Source organism: Lithobates pipiens, unplaced genomic scaffold (genome assembly GCF_037356315.1).
Source record: "Lithobates pipiens isolate NorthernLeopardFrog02 unplaced genomic scaffold, aLitPip1_a1.2 Scaffold_18, whole genome shotgun sequence".
Classification (NCBI taxonomy): domain Eukaryota; kingdom Metazoa; phylum Chordata; class Amphibia; order Anura; family Ranidae; genus Lithobates; species Lithobates pipiens.
The window spans coordinates 429623024-429644891 of record NW_027507758.1 but is presented as its reverse complement, the minus strand read 5'-3'; the positions used below and the strand labels follow the sequence as shown (position 1 = coordinate 429644891).

At 41.3% G+C, this 21868-nt stretch overlaps 1 protein-coding gene across 2 annotated transcripts in view; it reads right to left on the bottom strand.

Moving 5' to 3' along the window:
* The window catches only part of IFT80 (intraflagellar transport 80), a 189469-nt gene that overhangs the window by 56431 nt on the left and 111170 nt on the right, over window positions 1–21868 (bottom strand). For both annotated transcript variants that reach the window (XM_077488065.1, XM_077488064.1), the window contains exons 9-13: window positions 21048–21227; window positions 12736–12854; window positions 7766–7840; window positions 5692–5855; window positions 1911–1975 (exon numbers count right to left, since the gene is read on the bottom strand). In XM_077488065.1, coding sequence (XP_077344191.1) covers window positions 1911–1975; window positions 5692–5855; window positions 7766–7840; window positions 12736–12854; window positions 21048–21227 — 603 coding nt within the window. The remainder of the gene's footprint in view (window positions 1–1910; window positions 1976–5691; window positions 5856–7765; window positions 7841–12735; window positions 12855–21047; window positions 21228–21868) is intronic.

Sequence of the window (21868 nt, the reverse complement as noted above, 5' to 3'; positions counted from 1 at the left end):
GGGGGATGTGTTTTATTTCTGTGTATCACATGAGGCCAGTCACTTACAGACTAGGTTGTCATCACCTTGTATAAAAGAGCCATATATATCGCTACATTAAGGGTTCCAATATTTATCAATGTTGATGTTCAGACAAAAAGAAAAAGAAAAAAAAGCAGCTGATGCAATTATATAGGGGCACCTCCTCTTTAGGGCTGTTTTTCGGCCTTTGTTGGTTCCGCTCGGTGGCAAAAATAGTCCATACTTTATTCTTATTATTAAATAATAAAACTTGATATCAGGGGTCTTGAGATGAAATTCAAGGGGGTCCAGTTTGTAACATTTTCTTCTGGCAGAGGTCCAAATCTCATGTTTGCACTATAATACACCACAGCCCCCTTTTACATCACAGTCCTCCCCTTCACATCACAACGCCTGCTTAACATCACAGCTACCTCTTTACATTAGTGTCCACAGTCCCCCTTTACATCACAGACCCCTTCACATTACAGTCCTCCCTTTAAAGCAGTCCAACAGTGTCCCCTTTACACATCATAATGCGCACTGACATCAACCCCTTACTGAAATATTAGCTTTGGGATAATCAAATATAATATGTACCAGGTTACATGGAAAAGTCATACAGCAGGTGGGTCCCTATTGATTGGGACTTCAGTATCAAGTTATGTCAAATGAATAACCTAAATGATTAGTTTGCTTGATATCGTCTTTAATTACAGCCAACATTAAGTTCTCCCAATGTGCCAAAAGTAACTAAACTGCAAAACGCTTTAATTCACTGTAAGCCTGGTGTAAGAAGCTTGCTCAATCTGGAATGGAAAGGGTTTAAATCTGGGGTGTCCCTACCTAGATAGCACAAGCAAACTGGATTGCGCATACCTGTTCATCTGTGATCACCTCAGATTCACATGATCAAGGAATAGTTTGCTTGCTTTAACAAAATGTCTATGTCAGAGGCACATAGCAGCTGGGTATTCTCTCTTTCTGGTTTCCCGCCCGGCCACCGCTATCATCCTCGCGTGGGAGGTGCTGCATATCAGAACAGAGGGCGGGGGCTGCCCAATTTATTACATTAACAAGCGTGTGATTATAAAATCATGCCCTCTGTTCCGAAATGCAGCACCTCCCGCACCCCCCGCTGTAAGGATGATAGTGGTGGCTGGGCCAGAGACCAGAGAGAGAGAGAGAACACCCAGGCAGATAAGTGGCACAGCCATGGTTCAGACAGCTTCGGTCTGCCATTTAGTGAACCCTGATTTATATGAGTCATATATATATATGAATCAATTAACTGATAATGCCAAGTCGATTCATGTATATTTAATACATTTGGCATTAGCAGTTCATCGATTCTACTTTAATTTTACTTTCGCCTGGAATTGTACTTGAAATAATTCCCATTTACTAAAGAAAAAAAAACTGTATTCTAAGTAATGCAGGTTCCTCTTTAGCATGATTTGTAATTAAACAGAGATACAACACATGCACAATCTCATTAATCAGCACTGATATTCTGTGTTAGAGAGGAAGAAAAATATGACTGTTTGAGATCATTATGCACTCTTTGTGACATTGCAACATACTTCATGGCTCTGTCTCACTATGTCCCACAGAAAAACTCAGCTCCCTACAGATAACGCTGAAAGAAGGCATGTGGCAGCATCATATTGCTTACTATCCAAGGAATTTAATTCACAACTGTGTGTGGTCCAGCTGGAAAAAATCCATGCTGAGACAAAGCGCTAGTTATACAGTAGTTAACCTCTACTTCTGCAAATAGTGTCTTGTTTTACTTTCCTTTTTTTCCCCTCTTTCCCAGATACAGTGCATCCAAAATGACCGTACAGTCAATATAAACATACATGTAAATCACTATAGTAATACAGCAGAAAGGACTTTTTTTTTTTTACCTTATGAGCAAGCGGCTTGCCATCCCCTAGTGGCTTCCCCGATAATGCATCAAACAAGTAGATTACTGAGAAATAAAAATAAACACAATGTCACATGTGTGTTAGCATACTGAAATACACTTTAAAATAAATTAGCTTTTTGTCCATGTTGTCCAAAATGAAAAGTGCACAGTTTACACTGAAAGCAAATATAATAGAGTTAAAACAAAACCCTGGACATTTTGGAAATGAATAAACTGCCACCGATGGATATGAATAAAGGATTAATGCTGTTTTTATACATCTAGTGGGACTACTCCCCTATAAAGACATATTGGAACATGATATGTGAACTTTACAACCATATGTACAGTACACTGACCATGTTTATAAAGCTCCGGAAAAAGCACTTCTATCTATTTTTCACAGGTCAAGTTCAAGTCCGAAAAAACTGCTGCATCAATGCTGTCAGTGACTCGACTGCCAATGCTTGTTTTGTTGGAAAACCAATATCATCCCACCGCTAACATTGTGGGTGTATATGGTATACACCCACAATGTTAGCCATGGTGACTACCTTTTCTAAATCCTGCATCTTATCTTCCAACCTGCAATGATCTCTCTCTATACGAAAGGACTAAGGCCGCTTCCCCCTTTCATCTAGTTGGACCTAGTTTTGGTTCCCATTCCTTCTGACGCCATCTTCACTAGATACTTCCATCCATGACTTCTTTTTTTCTAGCTTCTCATATTTCTATTTTTAATTTTGATCTCCATATCTTGTGATCTATTGGATTTAGGATCACTGTCACTTCTACTCCCAATTTGTCCATGAATAAATCCCCACATATTTCAGTTTTTTTTTTTTTTTGGTGGCATGCTATTTATTGATGCTTGACTGCACATCCAGAGATCATATCCCATTTTCACAAATTTTTATATTGTGCTTTTCCTATGTTGACACGTATTAATCATTTATTGTCTATCATAATGAATAATTGGAAAATGTAAAATTATCCCTTGCAGTGGGGCTGCACCCGCACTGCAGGGGGTAACAGTTTGTTCTGTTTAGGAGAGAGGAGAAACTCCTACTTACCTGACCTTCTGCTCTCCCGACAGATGGTGCTTCCCCACACTCCTGCGTCAACACACCCTGCATTGCTCTTGATGTCAGGATCCTAGACCGCTGGAGCATGGGGGAGAAGATGCTGTGGGAACTAGTCTAGCAGCAGGGAAGTACAGAGGATCGAGTAAGTAAATCTTCTTTTATTGTTCTCCTAGACCTTTACAAGCAATTAACTCTTGCAGTGTGGTTACAGCCCCAATGCAAGTAATATTTTTTAGTTGCCTGGAGTTGGGCTTTAAATTTTTAATAAAAAAAAAGGTTGAAAACAAGATTCAAACTTAATTCTGGCTTTGAGTAGTGAAGGATATAACAGGGTGTTATCTATTTCTTAATCTAGGGTCCCGTGGCAGCCAGCTCTGTGGTCTTCTTCTCTCCAGCGCTGGAATGTGGGCTGGCACTGCAACATCACGCACAATGCAGGACCAGAGGTGGCCGCTGGTCTTCCACTGTACCGGATGATGTCAGTGAGAGGAGCAGTGACATGACCAGGAAGAAGAGCAATTTTTGGGGACTGGTCAGATGAAACTAGCGCAGAGGAAGACCGTGTGCCAAGTAATTAAGATGACAATAAACAAATCTCTTTATTCACCAAAAATAAGCCATACAGCTATGCTGGGAACTCAGCCTGCTTTTCACCAATGATCAGAGTTGTCCTGACACAACCCCACTGCACAGCCTGTCACAGGGAAGCTCAGTGTACTTCTCCTCCCCCCAGCTCTAATGCTCCGAGAACAAAGGAAATGTGATCACTTATAAAAAAAAGGGGAAAAAAAGTATTTAATTTTTTTTTTATATATCTATACACAAATGTTTTGCCTTTCATTTCTATTTTAACCACTTACGGAGCACCCACCATCATTATGCGGCGGTACTTTGAAGTGGAATATCGTTGTTATGGCAGCAGATAGCTACCATAACCCGGGTATCCACTTCTGTGGGCGGACCACTTTCAGATAAAAGTGGTCTCTGCGGCGGATTTGCCGCAAGATCACTTTTATTGGTGGCGGGAGAGGCAGCCCCCCTCCCTCTGCTCTCTGGTGCCCTCTGCCGCTTACCGGAGCCGCCGGCAGCGGCAGAGTCAATCGCGTCCTCTGCCGTGTTAGGTATGGAGCTGAGGGGAAGATGGCCCCCGCTCGGCTCCATACAATTGCAGGGTAGAAGAGACTTTTTTTTTTCATTTTAGTATAAATATGACATCTGAAGTCTTTTTGAGGATGTTTACATTCCTTGTAATAGGAATAAAAGTGACACTTTTTTTTTTTAAAGAACAGTGTAAAAATAAAAAGGTAAAATAAATAATAATAATAAAAAAAAAATTTTTAACGTGCCCCGTCCCGCTGAGTTTGCATGCAGAAGCGAACGCATACATGAGTAGCACCCACATATGAAAACAGTGTTCAAACCACACGTGAGGTATCGCCATGATCGTTAGAGTGAGAGCAATAATTCTAACCGTAACTCTGTAACTCAAAACACGCAACCTGTAGAATTTTTTAAACGTCGCATTTGGAGATTTTTAAGGATAAATGTTTGTCGCCATTCCACGAGCTGGCACAATTTTGAAGCGTGACATGTTGGGTATCAATTTACTTGGCGTAACATCATCTTTCACAATATAAAAACAAATTTGGTTAACTTTACTGTTGTCTTATTTTTTAATTCAAAAAGTGTAATTATTTTAAAAAAGTGCGCTTGTAAGACCGCTGCGCAAAAATGGTGTGACAAAGTATTGCAACGACCACTGTTTTATTCTCTAGGGTGTTAGAAAAATATATATATAATGTTTGGGGGTTCTAAGTAATTTTACCACCTTATTGCCAAAAGATGGCTAAACTTTCTAAGGCAATTATTAATGAAGTAAAATGTTTTGGGGAAATCTGTGCAACACCACGTTAATTAGTATGGGTGTCTTGTCACTTGTGGAATTATGTAAAGCCACTCAAGTTCCTATTTAAAATAAATGGCGATAGTGTCTTTTGTGCAGAATTTATTGCTCATGAGTAGGGATGTGCTCCGGCGTGTTCGCACACTCCACGTGCAGAGCCCGCCAGGAAGTCCGCGCAGCTCTGCGCTAATCATAGGCAGTGAGGCAATTTTGAAGCGTGACATGTTGGGTATCAATTTACTTGGCATAACATCATCTTTCACAATATAAAAACAAATTTGGTTAACTTTACTGTTGTCTTATTTTTTAATTCAAAAAGTGTATTTATTTTAAAAAAGTGCGCTTGTAAGACCGCTGCGCAAAAACGGTGTGAAAAAGTATTGCAACGACCACTGTTTTATTCTCTAGGGTGTTAGAAAAATCTATATATAATGTTTGGGGGTTCTAAGTAATTTTCTAGCAAAAAAAATAAAAAAAATATTTTAACTTGTAAAGAACAAGTCTGAAAAATAAGCCTGGTCTTAAAGTGGTTAAACTCAACAAGGTAATTGTTTATAATCACTTTAAGTCTGAACTCCCATTCTATTTGTCTATACCTGACTAGGTAGTGATGTGTGGTTGACAGCTCCTGAGCCTGCAAGCCTAAAACCAATCATCAATGGCAGCCATCATAATTCTATCATCACATGATCACATTAAATTCCAGATTGGATTCTTATCATTGAGTTATTTCTATGTAGCAACAGATCCAGATCCGAGTATTGTGCAGTAAAAAATTGAATAAAACTTACACTTTTCATCTGTTTTATCCTTTATGGCAATTGTATCATTGCTCAAAGACACAGTCTGTTCATTGAGAATATCTGTCCTAATTGCAGGAATCTTTGGGGTGGAGATGAGGCGGCCTTCATAGGAGTATAAATACAGACTACCACCATCCACTAGAAGGAAATGCCTGCAAGAAATCAAGGAAGGAAGTGACCAAAAAGCAGGTACACAGTCAACAAACTGTACTTATTCAAAGCACCCTTTAGCAAACAGAGCTGTGGTCTTACACTGACAATCTACTGGCTCAATGATGTATTGCCAGCTGCAAATTTTAGCTACTTTCCAGGTTGTCACAAGTGAAGTCTGTTCGTGTGCTTGCATGTATGCTGAGTTGTGATCAGTTTCATTTTTTTTTACAGTAGGTAGACAGCTGGATTAGATTAACATTAAAATGTGATAGGCCTGTAGAAGTCTTTTTTTTTTTTTTTTTAACACCGTACTTTGCAGCCTTTAACAAGGCATTTAATCCAGACCTCTAATGCACTCTAGAGCAGGGAAGAGGAATGTAGAAAGGAATGCCTTTCATTTGTTCCTAAACACAGAGCATATGGCTTATTGGAAAGAGGTGACATAACATAGAGCTTTTCATTCAAATTAGCCATGTGCATGGAAAATGATTTGACACTTCCTAGGCTTATTTTACCACCTTATTGCCAAAAGATGGCTAAACTTTCTAAGGCAATTATTAATGAAGTAAAAGGTTTTGGGGAAATTTGTGCAACACCACGTTAATTAGTATAGGTGTCTTGTCACTTGTGGAATTATGTAAAGCCACTCAAGTTCCTACTTAAAATAAATGGCGATAGCTTCTTTTGTGCAGAATTTATTGCTCATGAGTAGGGATGTGCTCTGGCATGTTCACACACTCCACGTGCAGAGCCCGCCAGGAAGTCGGCGCAGCGCTGCGCTAATCATAGGCAGTGAGGCATTTCCCAATCTCTGCAGCCGCACATTGGGAAATGTCTCACTGCCTGTGATTAGCACAGCGCCGTGCCGACTTCCTGGCGGGCTTTGCACGTGGAGTGTGCGAACACGCCGGAGCTCATCCTTACTCATGAGTTCAATGCCCACTCTTGGTATGTACTGAAAAGAGTAGTCTAAAAACACCAAATAGCATTTATTTTCACATGTTTTATTTGTGTTTTTTCTTTCTTGTGATTTAGCATTAAAACATCTCCATTCGGAACAGATTACATGAGCCCGAGGGTGGCACACTGTGTGTTATACTTGTTTGGTATAAAGGGCCTCAAGTGCAGCAGCTGACATCATCAAAAGGCCACATATAATATTTAGTTTATGGAATGCTACAAAAAAAATCAATCAGAGACTTGAGATACTACAGTAGAAAATCAGAGACAGGAGACAGTCTATAAGTGTGGTTAGAAATTGGAGCATGCTGCAGGATATCGCCAGAGACTAAGCACACGTTACAAGAGACTTAAAGATCATTACTACTACAGTACCCTTACATGTCAGCCCCATGTAAAATATTTCTTATTCCCTCAATTTATTTATTTTTTTACCACTTTTGGGATGTGCCTGACAGGTTAGACCTCAATGCCCCATAATTCTACTGACCAACAGTTTGTAGAGACAGGGACACAAATCAGAGTCCCAAGCTGGCCAGACTGAAGTATTCAAGAATTAAATTCAAGTGTTGCAGAGATATGTGCAAATTGTACTCTGCAGGTACCCCTTTCTACACCAATCTAGCGTTCATGGAGAAGTAAAGAATGAAAAGCAATTTGTGCTACAAAAGGTTTTTAGATGTACTTTCTATATTAAATTTGTACCCATAAGATAGCAAATTCACAAAAATGGGTCAGGTAGAAGCTATAAGAAATTATACAACAGTCAATTAACTATAGGTTTTGTTAGATGCTATTTGTGGTATTCTTTGTGAATGAATTGCTATGTACATGCTACAAAAAGGATTTTATTTCTTTTTTATACAATTATTTAAACATATAAAAGGACTATAGATTCACTTAGAATTAGACAATGGAATGTAAAATGGTTACGAAAATTATTTCAAACCTTTCACACTGCAAGATCAAGCTGACACTTCCTTCTTTGAGGTCAAAAATCAGTGGTGTATTCCAGTTCTTTGTGCTATAGAAGAAAAAAAAAAACAATATAATGCATTGGTTGCTGAATAACAGATAGATTGACATGTTACATACGGTAAATGTTATCCTTGATTGTAAAGCTAGTAGCTTGTAACATTCAACTAGTCTTGTTCTGTAATGTTGAAGAAGTTTCCCTGCTTACCAAGCAGTTTCTTCAATTCCAATAAGTATCAGAAACATACCCCAGCATTTATCGCCACACAAGTAACTGTCATCTTAAAGCCTATCCACACCTAAAAACAAAATGTAGAACATTGCAGCTTACCAGTCCTTCGACAAGCTGTCTATATTTGTTTTCTTTATTCCAGCTTTTTGCATATATTTTCATCTGGTAATTCTGGGAATAACACACTTTCAAGCACAGAGCATTTTTAGCCTGAAAAAATTAAAACCAATGCAGGAGATTTTTCCTCCCATTTTGATTATTTAGCAGAGGTGGAAAGGTTGACGGGGCTTGGAGCGGAGGCGGAGTTGGACGTGAGGCTACAGGTACGCTCTAAAACAACTTTATTTTCCTTTCTTTTTCTCTCTTTACTACTTTCTAGTACTTAATGTCTTAACTGGTCATGGCCGTCTATTTGTAGATGGTCAGTATGTTAGATGCCAGGTGATGGGTGAGAAATAGACAAGCAAGCTGTTTTAATGGGAATTGGCGGTCTGATGCCATATGTCACTCTGATGTGAACAGAGTAATGGTGCCTCGGCACCATCATGGTGTGGAGCTGGGGTCTGGGGGGGTTTAGGTGGGGGGCGGGGTGAGGTTAGTTGGAGGAGTGAGTCTGCCCCCCTCTGCCATGCACGTCCCCGCCTGGCCCATCCCTTGGCCCCAATGCGAGGCGCCATGATTTTGGTAATACATAAAAGCCGGCCAAGTTCACTACGTGCAAAAATCCTCTTAGAGGGATAGATATGTCTTATACTAGGCAGAAGATAATGGGCTGAGACCGCTGAATGGGCCGCAACTATCCCGCTGACCCATCACCTGATAAATACTTCTCTATAACTTAAGCTGAATCTAGGTTAAACTGTGACTGTTTACCATACATGTTCGTGTAACCTTTACAGGTGAAGTACAAAAAAGGAATGATCGGTGTATTACTTGTGGCCACTACCTTCGGCAAATGTTTTTCGTTGACAAACGTTTTCCTGTCATTTTTTTTCTTATACATTGCAATGTAATACTCTGTCCTTCATAAATAAAGATTATATAAAAAAAAAAAAAAAAAAAAAACAATGCAGGACTGGTAAGCTGCAATATATCATTTCTTTTAAAGCATACAACAGTGTACTTTGCAAATGTGCATTGCACTTCTAGTGATGGAGGAGAAACTAGTAACAGCCAGGTCCTCTCTGGGGCTAGGCTTTAATACATTTTTACCCTAAACTGTTTCATACACCCAATCACCTGTTAAAGTTCTGTCTTTAATATAGCTGCAACATAGATACAATTACAACTCATAAGGATAGGACGTAAGTCAGATATAATCTGAAGATCGCTGAATAATAAAAAGTGCATGATTAGATAATCTTTTTAAAAACTTACCCTCCAGTGCAGGAGCCACTATACACGATCAAGTCAGTTCAGCAATCAGATTTCCATAGACATGTCCCTGTTAATGTTTACTTTGTGGCTTCATCCCAACTTAATCTCATCTTTTCACCTAACACATGGACACCCACTTCCACTCCCTCTGATGGTAACACCCTTGACCTTGTATTCTCTCATTTCTGCACTCCTGACAACCTCACCAAAACACCCCCTTTCTTCTCTTTGATCAAACTCATCAGTTCCAGGTGTCCTGGTCTTCAACCACCTATCCCTTCAAGCATAAAATGATTATGCGTGGACATTTTTGCCACTTTAACTATTCAATTCTCTATTCTGTTACTAACCACCTCTATGACAACATTTCACCCCGCCCTGTCCTAACCTGGCCACCTCTGATTAAAACCATTCAATCTCAACCTCACTGGATGCATTTGTTCTTCTAAATACACACATAATTATGCCCCAATCATTACAACCATGGCAAATTGACACCAGAAACTTCAAGAAACCTAGCTATGCTCTTGACTGTAGCATAAAATGAAATCCCTGCAAGACCTCACCCTATACTAAATTGCCCTCCTAAAATACAATTCCTGAGCTTCTCTGCCATTAGCTCACTACTTTGTCCCCCACCAACTTCACCCACTGACTCACTTACTGCCTAAGAAATTGGCAATCACTTCAAAAACAAGACTGATGTAATTTGTGAGGATCTCCACTGTACATATATCTTCCCCACTTAAACCCTGTCTGAAAGCACATTCAATACTTTCATCTTTTGACCTGCCTACTGCTGAAGAGATTACCAAACTTTTCTCAGATGCCCACCTAACCAATTGTCCTTTGGATCCTGTTTTCTCGCAACTACTATGGTCACCCTCCCTCTCTACTGGCACCTTCCCCTCACCTCTAAAGCATGCACAGATCACCCCCATACATAAAAGCCCTCACTGGACCCAGCCAACCTAAGTCCTAAGACTTATCTCCTTGCTCCCATTTACCTTTAAGCCTTTACAATGCTTAGTCTACAACAATCTAAGCTCCTACCTCACTGAAAACAACCTTCTTGACCCCTTACAGTCTGGTTTTTGCTGCACTCCATAGAAATTGTCTTACTAAAACTCACGAATGATTTACTAGGTGCTAAAACCAACAGCCACTACTCTATACTCTTACAACTAGACCTTTTTCTGCGGCCTTTGATACCGCCAAGATTCTCCTCTTTCCTGGTTCTTTTATCAATCACACGCTCCTTCAATGTTACCTACAACTTTGTCTCCTCATCTCCACTTTTTGTAGGGGTCCTCCAAGGCTCTGTTCTTGGACTGCTTCGCTATCTATACATCCTCTCCTGGTCACTTGATAACCTCCCAAGGCTTCCAATACCATCTGTATGCAGATAACTCCCAAATCCATCTCTTTACTCCTCACTCCATCAGTCCCCTCTAGCATTACTAACTTATTAACTGACATAACACGAATGTAACAAAACTTTCTCAAACAAAATCTTTTTAAAACTGAGCTTGTAATATTCTCCACCCCCCACCCCCATTTTGCCCTTCTCCCTAATGCAACTATTAGTCCCTCCCCTCATGCTAGGGTATTAGGTGTAATCCTAGGCCATGACCTGTACTTTCAGTCCATATCGAATCACTGTCAAAAGTTCGTAAACCTCACCTCTGTAACATCTCTAAAATGTACCCCTTTTTAAATAATGAAACCACCAAATTACTCATTCACTCTCTTGCTTTAACTATTGCAATTCCCTTCTCTTATGGCTACCTCTACAGACTGCTATCCCCCTACAGTCTATCAGGAATGCTGCTTCCAGCTTCATCTGCCTTACCAACAGCTCAGTGTCACCCCTCTTTGCCAATCCCTCCACTGGCTTCTGATTGCCTAGCAAATTAAATTCAAAATACTAACAACATTCTAAGATATTCACAACTCTGCCCTAAGCTACATCACCAATTTTGTCTCAAAATATCACCCAACCCATCCTCTCTGCTCCCCCAAAGACCTCCTGCTCTGTAGCTTTGTCTCCTCCTCCCATGCTTGTCTCCAGGACTTCTCCAAAGCTTCTTCTATCCTCTGGAACTCTCTGCCTCAATCTGACCAGATATCTCCTATTCTGGCCACCTTTAAGTGTTCCCTAAAAACAAATTTCTTCAGTTTACATAACTGTAATAATACTCTACAGTGGGAGCCACTGTTGTCACACAGGCTGGACTTCAAACATGTTTATCTCCATTAAAAGGGAGGTAGAGGGATTACTAGTTTACAGAGGGACGATAACATGGTTTGTGCTTTTGTTCGAGATCATTGGACGTGAAAATGACAGGACACTACTTTTCCTGCAAGATTGACTGGTATGCTTTATATTTACTGAAAATGCCAGAAAATCAGACTGCAAAAATAAAAACTAATACAGCCACCACATTCTAAGGCTACATTCACAATTCGCACTGGCTTAAATTGCAAGATGTAGCCTAAGGACTAGTATGCTGTATTTTTTTTTCCATTTATTCTTGGGTTTAGAAATCAGTTCAATGAAGTGATAGAACATACAACACAGTGGTATACAATAAAAAAAAAAAAACACAAACCACTCATAATGGTAGAAAGACCTAAAAAATGTAGGAAAGCTACAAAACTGGTTTTGGCAGTAACTTGGCATCCCTATTGTTATTTTGCTATCTGGAGAAAAAAAAGGGGAATATTGCTCAGAGAATCTGTAATTAAGCACAACTGTCAAAGACTGTTTTTCAGTAAAAAAACAAAAAAAACAAAATTCAACTTTTCATAAACATGCGATTTTAACAAATCATGTTAAAAAATATTTTACATGAAAATTTGCATTTTTAATATATGTGGCTTATTTTGTACAGACCTCATAAAGTGTCATAAGAGATACTCATTTGACTATACCAGGCAGTACAGCCTTAAAAAAGTAACTTTTTTTGTTTTCTGCAGCTGTTCACAAATCTGGAATTCTCTTCTATCTAATAGGGGCCTAGATCATGAACTCACAACAATGGAGCTTGGGGCCAGCCTTTCACTTTGTAAGCTAGATGACCAGACTTAAAACAGAGAGCTACAAAAACAATTACTTGAAAGGTTTTTCTTGGCGTTAGTCCAGATGTTTTAATTCTTCTTCTTCTCTTAGAGGCAGAGTGGATTAGCAACAACAGTACCACCTGCTTCCTATGACAGTATTTCAACAAAGGATGCGAGTTTGGTATGGCATTGGCTTAAAAGACCTTTGTCCCACACATGATTGAAAAGCAATGAATCAGAGGAAACCGTTCATAGACAGACAACCTACTTACCTAAAAACATAACACTGGAGAGAAGTGGAAACCACTAGATGTCCATATTTCAGCGTTGCCTTAATAACTCTGTCACGGAACTCCAACAAATCTGCAGCATCATTAATTACATTGCGAACCTAGAAACACAGAAATTTTATGCAGTCACAACCCGACTGGCCAATTTCACAATAGTTTGAAATCGCTATACTTTTAATCGCGGGATGAAAAGACTGGATCAGCTTATGACTGGCTAAGCATACTACATATAAGAAAAGCACTTTTTATACATGGGAATCTTCTTATACTTGGCTTGTTCTGTCGTCTTGCCAATGTTAATTAGGGTTAAATATATCTAAACCCAGTCACTAATATCTAATAGAAAAACAAACATTTTTGACTTACTAGTAAAATCCATTTCTTGGAGTACAGTACAGGACACAGGATCTTTATTCTTTAGCCATGGAATGTCCAAAAGCAGTATAACTGAGGGGCTGACAATACAGCATACAAATGCCAACAGGTTCATGTAACAAGGGACCAAGAAGGGCTCAGAAAGCAGCTTGTAGCATCTTACACCCAAAACTGGTACCGGAGGAGGACTAAACTTCCACCTTGTGAAACTTAAACATGTGGACAAAAGACCAGGTGGCACCCTTGCAAATCTGAGAAACAGACACCTAATGCTCTAGACGCCCATGAAGCACTAAGGCATCTGCTAGAGCAGGCATCACTAAATGGCAAACCGCTGTACAGATCCGGACCAAGTCACTAATCCATCTGGACCAAAAGTCATATCATTTAGGAGCCGCTACTTTAATCCTGGCTTCGACCACTGCCATTCCCTAGGCAGAGCAGAGAGCGGGAGGCAGGATAGCAATAAACAGAGAGTGGGAGGCACAGCCGCAATGAATGTAAGACACAGGCACTCTCCCAAGAAAAAAATACTCTCTAGCAATATACACCAAACTGAGCATGTGCAGCCTGACTCCAGTAAATCTGTCTTATCTGGACCTGTTTCAGTGGGAGAAGAGGAGTATCTGTGCATACAGGATAAAACAGTTTCTGGACTCCTGACAGACCCTTGCATCTTTCATTCAGTGTTGCACTGACGTTTCTGTATTCCGAGTCATGGGAAAAGCAAAAGAATTGTCAAAGGATCCGTGGGAAAAGATAGTTGAACTGTATAAAACAGAAAATGGATATAAAAAGATATCCAAGAAATTGAGAATGCAAATCAGCAGTGTTCAAACTCTAATCAAGAAGTGGAAAAAATAGAATTTTTATAACAGCTTACCTGTAAAATCCTTTTCTTGGAGTACATCATGGGACACAGAGCCACAGTAATTACTGTATGGGTTATATAGGCACCTTTAGGTGATGGACACTGGCACACCCTAGACAGGAAGTTTAGCTCCCTATATTACCCTTCCCCTTACTGGGAGTGCATCAGTTTTGTAGCAAAGCAATACACGTGTAATCAGAAAGAGGGGAGGGGCCTCTGTGTCCCGTGATGTACCGTACTCCAAGAATAGGATTTTACAGGTAAGCTGTTAAAAAAAATCCTATTTTCTTTATCGTACATCATGGGACACAGAGTCACAGTAATTACTGTATGGGATGTCCCAGAGCAATGCTATCTGAGGGGAGGGAGACACAAACAAAATTAGGGTGCAATCAGACTTAAGGACCTATACTACAGCCTGCAGCACACTGCGCCCAAAGGCGATATCCTCATGTCTTCTTACATCCACCTGATAGAATATGGTGTCTGTATGGACTGAAGACCAAGTTGAGGCCTTGCAGATTCTTAGTGATGCACTGCCCACGAAGCACTAACAGCCCTGGTGGAGTGTGCTTTGATTTGAAAAGGTGGAACTTTCCTCTTCAAACCATAAGCTTGAATAATTACTTGCCGAATCCACTTAGCAATAGTAGATTTCGACGCTGCCTGTCCTTTTCTAGGACCTCCAGGCAACACAAACAAAACATCCGTTTTTCAAATCTGAGCAGTCGCCTCCAAATAGATTTTGACTGATCTCACTACATCCAGACAATGTAGTGACTTTTCTTCCGTAAAACAGGGTTCTAGAAAAAATGAAGGTAGAACAATATCCTGGTTTAGATGAAAACCTGAAACCACCTTTGGCAAAAAAATAGGATAAGGACGCAATACTACTCTATCCTTGTGAATGATTAAATATGGCTCTTTACGAGAAAGAGCAGCCAATTCTGATACCCTTCTTGCAAAAGATATGGCCACCAGAAAAACTAGCTACCTTGTCAAAAGGACCAAGGGAATGTGTCGTATCGGCTCAAAAGGCTGTTTCTGTAATGCCGACAGAACTAAATTCAAATCCCAAGGGTTCAGGGGTGACCTAATCGGTGGATTAAGGTGCATTACCCCCTGTATAAAGCTATGGAACAAAGAATGCGAAGCAAATGGTCATTGAAACAATACCGATAAGGCTGAGACCTGGCCTTTGATAGTACTCAAGGCCAGCTTAATCTCTAAGCCCATTTGCAGAAAGGCAAGGATTCTACCTATAATCAATGTAGATATATCACTGAGCCTGAAAGCCCACGATTCTTTAGAATGTGGGTTTCAATAGCCAAACCGTTAAATTTAGCGTTTGTAAGGTAGGATGGAACACTGGTCCCTGTGATAGCAGGTCTGGACGTGGGTCCATGGGGCCCCTACCGCCATTTTTATGATCTCTGCATACCAAGATCTTCTGGGCCACACTGGGGCCACAAGCACTACTGACTTTCTTTCCTGCTTGATCCTGTGAAGAAGTCGGGGTAGCAGCAGAATAGGAGGGAATGCATAAATCAGTGAGAAGTGATCCCACAGGGTCTTCAACGAATCTGTTCCGTATGCAAGTGGATCCCTTGTTCTTGATACAAAGTTGTTGCCTTTGTTGTTGAACCTGGACGCAAACAGATCTACGTCCGGGATCCCCCATCTTTGGTATATAGCCAGGAAGATGTCAGGGTGAAGAGACCATTCCCCCAGAAACAACTGCTGGCGACTTAAGTGATCCGTCTGCCAATTCTCTACTCCTGGAATGAAGATTGCTGAAATGCACAGCATATGCTTTTCTGCCCAGGTTAGGATATGGTTTATCTCTCCCTGGGCTGCATGACTTCTGGTGCCCCCTTGGTGATTGATATAAGCCACTGCTGTGGCATTGTCGGATTGAATTCTGACAGGACAATTACGCAACCTGATAGTCCATGTCTTTAGGGCTAGTTACTCTGCCTGAATCTCCAGAATGTTGATGGGCAAGGCCCTTTCGGTTCTGGACCATTTCTCTTGGACAGTCGCCTCTTCCAGGACTGCTCCTCAACCCGAAAGGCTGGCATCTGTTATCACCTTCCAGGTAACTGGCAAGAAGGATTTCCCCTTCCGCAGATTCTCGGATATTCTCCACCAACTGAGGCCCTGGCACACCTTTGGTGGCAAAGGCATCGGAAAATCTAGCACCTGGACCTCCTTGTTCCAGGCAGACAGGATAATGTTTTGCAGCAGTCTCGAATGAGACTGAGCATAGGGAACCGTTTCGAATGAAGCCACCATCTTTCCCAACAACCTCATGCAAAAGCGAATAGCAGGACCCTTCTTCGCCCTGACCACCTGAACCAGCTCCTTTTATGGCTCTGATTTTTGCCTGGGGTAAAAACACCCTCTTCTGGGCTGTATCTATAACCAGACCCAAGTACTCTAGTCTACTTACTGGCTTTAAAGAATATTTCTCTAGGTTGAGGACCCAACCTAGTTATTCCATGTAGTCTACTGTGGTGACTATGTTTTGGTCTAAGCGGGCTATTGACCTGTCTATCAAGAGTAGGTCGTCTAGGTATGTTATAATTGTTACACCTTGAGTAATTAATCTGGTCAGAAGTTTTGTAAACACCCGGGGTGCGGTAGCTAGACCGAAAAGGCAGAGCTACAAACTGAAAATGATGTTTTTCTACTTCGAAATGCAGATATTTTTGATGAGCGGGAAAAATAGGTACATGCAGGTATGCATCCTTGATGTCGTCTGACGCCAGAAGTTCTCCTAGGGTGGAGACTACTGATCGGCTTGATTCCATGCAAAAAGAGCTGATTTTCAGGAACCGGTTTAGATCTTTGAGATCTAGAATGAGTCTGACATCTCCATTTGGTTTTGGCACTGTGAAAAGGTTTGAATAAAACCCCAACCCCTACTCTTGCATGGGGACCACCATGATCAATTTTTGCAACAAAACTCGGTCTAACACTTGAAGGAGAGACTTCTTTTTCTCTGGATCTTTGGGAACATTTGTCCTGAGGAAAAGAGGAGATGAGAATTCTAGTTTATAAACTAGAGTTATTGTGGAGACCACCCATCTTTCTTGAAACTCCTCTTGCCAGACCCTTGAGAACTGTAGCAGTCTCCCCCCCCCCCACTTGAGCAAGCAGGGATGCCCCTTCATAAAGAGGTTTTAGCATTCTGTCTTGTAGGTTTCCTCCCCCAGGACTTTTTGTCCCTGGAGTTGACCCTAAGGTTGAACCTGACGGTGGAGGCTGTCGCGACTGCCTGGAGTCTGATGTCCCCAGCACTGGAGAAAGAGCTTGTTTAAATTAAGGACATTTACTCCTTTTCTTAACTGGCAAAAGGGTACTTTTCCCACTTGATATCTTTTGGATATATTTGTCCAAATCATTCCCAAACAGCCTTTCACTACGGAAAGGAAACCCAGCCAGGAGCTTTTTGAATGGCGCTTCGACCAATTTTTCAACCATAAGATTCTACGCATATGTGCCAACCCAAGTTTAAGGTGAGAGCTCTGAAGAATAGAATCTCTGATTGCGTCAATTGCAAAACACAAAGCCCCTAGCAGCTCAGCTAAATCCTGGGCCTGCTGCTCAGGGAAAAATTTGAGCACCTGTTTCAAGTGGTCTCTCAAGGATCATCATACCCCAATTGCCGCCACTGCAGGTTGAGCTACTGAACCTGCCAAAGAAAAATGCTTTTTAAAAGGAATTCCAATTTTTTATCGGTTGGATCCCTAAGCATTTGAGCACGGTCAACAGGACAAGTCAAACTATTATTCACAGAGGATATGGCAGCATCAATTGCTGGTATACTCCACACATTTGTAAACTTTTCTTCCACAGGATAAAGTGTTGAAAACTTTTTAGGAGGGAAAAAAAATGCTTATCTGGGTGATCTCACTGAGAATACATAAGCTTTTCCAGCAATGAATGAACAGGAAAGGCATGCAAAGCTTGAGAATGCTTCAGTGAACCCAAACAAGAAGTGGGCTTTTCAACCGACAGTTAAGGGTAGCTCAAATGTGGAGCGGACCATTTCAGTAAGAGATTGCACCAGCAATTTCTCAGGCTGTAAAGCTGAAGAAGGTCCTTCCCCACATGATCCCTCGGAAGAGGAGTCTTCAGCCTCTTCACGGTCCCCTGAGGGGGAATCATCTTCCCCCTTCCACTGTTCCTCTGTTTGAGGGTCCCGGGTGGTAGAAGAGGACCTAATGTGTTTTCTTTCACTCTTTGAAGATGCAATTAAAGCCATTAATCTTTCCTCCAATCCAGTCATGGCTGAGAAGAAAACCTCCTAATATATACAGGGGATGAAATGCCGGAAGCAGTTGCAACCCCTGACAACCCCAATGGCTCGCTCTGACCAGCCTCAATAGGCCTTTCGGGGGGGGGGGGGGTGGTGTTACAGAGGGAGGGTTCTCAGAGCCTGAGGGAGATCCCTTTGAGCCCCTGTTTTTTGGGGTATTTGTACCTCCCCTTTTGCCCATAGTGCTAAGCACAAATGCAGAGGTACTACCAGAAAATGCACCCACTGCTATGCAAATAGTTCAGCAACTGCTGCTGCTATCAAGGCTCAGGCTGATGCTTAAGTAAAGCCTTGGGAATGCCTGTGTCACCAACACACACATGCCCCTGTCTGTTCTGTGTCCCTCCATCAGCTGAATGCATCTGCAAAAGGTGTATTTATAGCCTATACAGCCCCTGCGTTGTGAACATTGAAGCGTGCTGATGCCGTACTAAGCCCCGTCCTTCCCTCCGCATTCCCACCACACCCCCTTGCTCTTTTTTTAAAAAATACTGTTTTCCCGCGCAAGCAGGGCCCTGATCCGACTGGATCGGCATGTAGGGGGGCTGGGGTGGAGGAGAGCAGAAGAGCTGCTGAAAGAAAACCACCATGCTATGGCGATGGCAGCGGCGCGGCATACCACCGATTGGTCCGCATTTCCTCTGCCTCCTGAAATAAAAAAAATAGCTCAGTCCAGGTGGGGGATGTCTAAAAGAAAAGCCCCCCTTCCAACATATTGCTTGAGGCTTGGGACTGGAGGAAGCGTGCAGCTTGTACTGACACCGAGAGTGACTGACAAGCATGGAACAGGTACGTGCTCTTGACAGCTCCCGACTTTAGGCATGACAAAATTTACTTAAAGGAGAAACCAAGCACTGGATCCCAGGTTCCAGCTCTCTAAAAAGAGAAGCGTTACAGGCAAAACCTTGTTTCTTCTGACACAAGGCCTGGGTACCATTCAATTTGGCCTGGAAAAGACACTTTGAATGGATCTGGTTGCATAGCTTGCCCCAGAAAAGGAATATTCCAGTGGAGCTCAGCCCAGCACATCTTTACTTGTGACCAACACCTAAGACACTTGCGAAAAAACTGGCACTCTCAGTAAGGGGAGGGGTTATATAGGGAGCTAAACTTCCTGTCTAGGGTGTGCCAGTGTCCATCACCTAAAGGTGCCTATATAACCCATACAGTAATTACTGTGGCTCTGTGTACCGTGATGTACGATAAAGAAATGAGGATTTCTGTTGAAACCAAACCACGGTCAGGTAGACCAACTAAAATGTCAGCCACAGCTGCCAGGAAAATTGTTTGGGATGCAAAGAAAAACCCACAAATAACTTCAGGTGAAATACAGGACTCTCTGAAAACATGTGGTGTGGCTGTTTCAAGATGCACAATAAGGAGGCACTTGAAGAAAGATGGGCTGTATGGTCGAGTTGCCAGAAGAAAAACATTACTATGCAAATGCCACAAAGTATCCCACATACAATACGCCAAACAGCACAGAGACAAGCCTCAAACCTTCTGGCACAAAGTCATTTGGAGTGATGAGACCAAAATTTAGCTTTTTGGCCACGACCATAAACGCGACATTTGGAGAGGAGTCAACAAGGCCTATGATGAAAGGTACACCATTCCTACTGTGAAACACGGAGGAGGATCACTGATGTTTTGGGGGATGTGTGAGCTACAAAGGTACAGGAAATTTGGTCAAAATTGATGACAAGATGAATGTAGTATGTTATCAAAAAATACTGGAGGAACATTTGCATTCATTAGCCAGGAAGCTACGCATGGGACATTCCAATATGACAATGACGCAAAACACAAGGCCAAGTCAACCAGTCATTGGCTACAGCAGAGTAAAGTGAAGGTTCTGGAGTCGCCATCTCGGTCTCCTGACCTCAATATCATTGAGCCACTCTGGGGAGATCTCAAATGTGCAGGTCATGCAAGACAGCCCAAGATATTACAGGAACTGGAGGCTTTTTGCTAAGAGGAATGGGCAGCTTTACCATTTGCGAAGATAAAGAGCCTCATCCAAAAATACCACAAAAGACTTCAACTGTCATTGATGTTAAAGGGGCAATACAAGGTATTAAGAACTGGGGTATGTAAACTTTTGATAAGGGTAATTTGGGTAGCTTCTGTTGCCATTATGATTTTAAAAGAGTAAACACAGTTGATTGATAGAAAAAATGGCTTCAGCCAAACACTAACCACGAGTGAAAGAAAAGTTTTTGCGTTATCATTCATATTCTCTGAAAAGTGGCCAAGACGTCATAAATAATGCCAGGGTATGTAAATTTATAAGCACAACTGTAAATAATTTTAACCTATAACTTAAAATTAACATATCCCCTAAACGTTAGTTACATAGTTAATCTGGTTTAAAAAAAAAGCCCATCCATTTCAACAAAACTGTTTCTATCCTTTAAGTCTTACACCCTAACTTTAGACTGCAATCTAACTCTTTAAATGAATGCCAAACTTAATCCCTATGGGGCACATTAACTATTAAAGCCAAAATATTCAACACTTCTGGCACTAAAAACCACATCCCAAAAGGTGACAATAGAAAGTCAAAAGAAGATTTTCTTTTTAGATACTAATTTTTATGTTTACATAGAATGAGAATGAATGTTGTAGGCGAAATTCTGACTTCACTATTGCTATGATGTAAAAAGAGGAAGAGACACCTGTTTTAAGGACGAAACTTTTTAAATATAGCAGAAAAAAACTAACCTGCATTGCACGTCTCTTGGTTAACGTTACTTCAAAATTCCTCCACTCCCAGTGCTGTTCAATGACATGAGCAAAAATAACATGGCCATTTCCGCAAGCTCCGGCAACCTGGGTTCCATCGACTGACCAAGCAATACTGAAGATGCTGCCTGTATTTGGTTTTTCCAAAGCATATGACCACTGCAAATGTAAAAAGATTTTTCTGTTATAATCAACCTCTGTAATACATAATAATCTGGTACATTTTTACAGCTCAAGGATGCTCATCAATCAAAATCACAGGTTGCCAATGTGTTAGCTATTGATGGTATTTGGCGTAGTGCTTTCATACATCACAGTAAGAAAATAATGTCAGATAATACCACAGACTTAAAAACCAGTGGCAAATTGCAGAATGCGAGTATTCCCACTTGAATTGTGCAACCTAACCTCAAAAGCATGACTTTTATTTTTTACTTGTATTCTCTTGCTCTCAGTAAAATGTGAGACTGTAAGGCCACCTTGCCTGAACCAATGCTGACTGCAGCCTGGACATACTGTTACTCTTAGCCATAAGCTCAAGCAGGAGACATAGTTCTTCACAGAGGCCTTGGAGCCATGTCCAATGGATGAGTCACTGGTAAAAGAAGGTCCCTAGATGAGAAAACCATGTCCCCTAAAGGAGTCACTCCCTATGGGAGACCTGTGGCAAGCACCAACATCTATCTAGTCTTGCCAACAAAGAATCAATTACATAGCATAAGGCAGCCCTCAAAATTTCCACTCGCCTGCTCGCATTAGGCGAGTGGACAAAAGCTGAGGGTGAGTGTGGAGCCGCATTG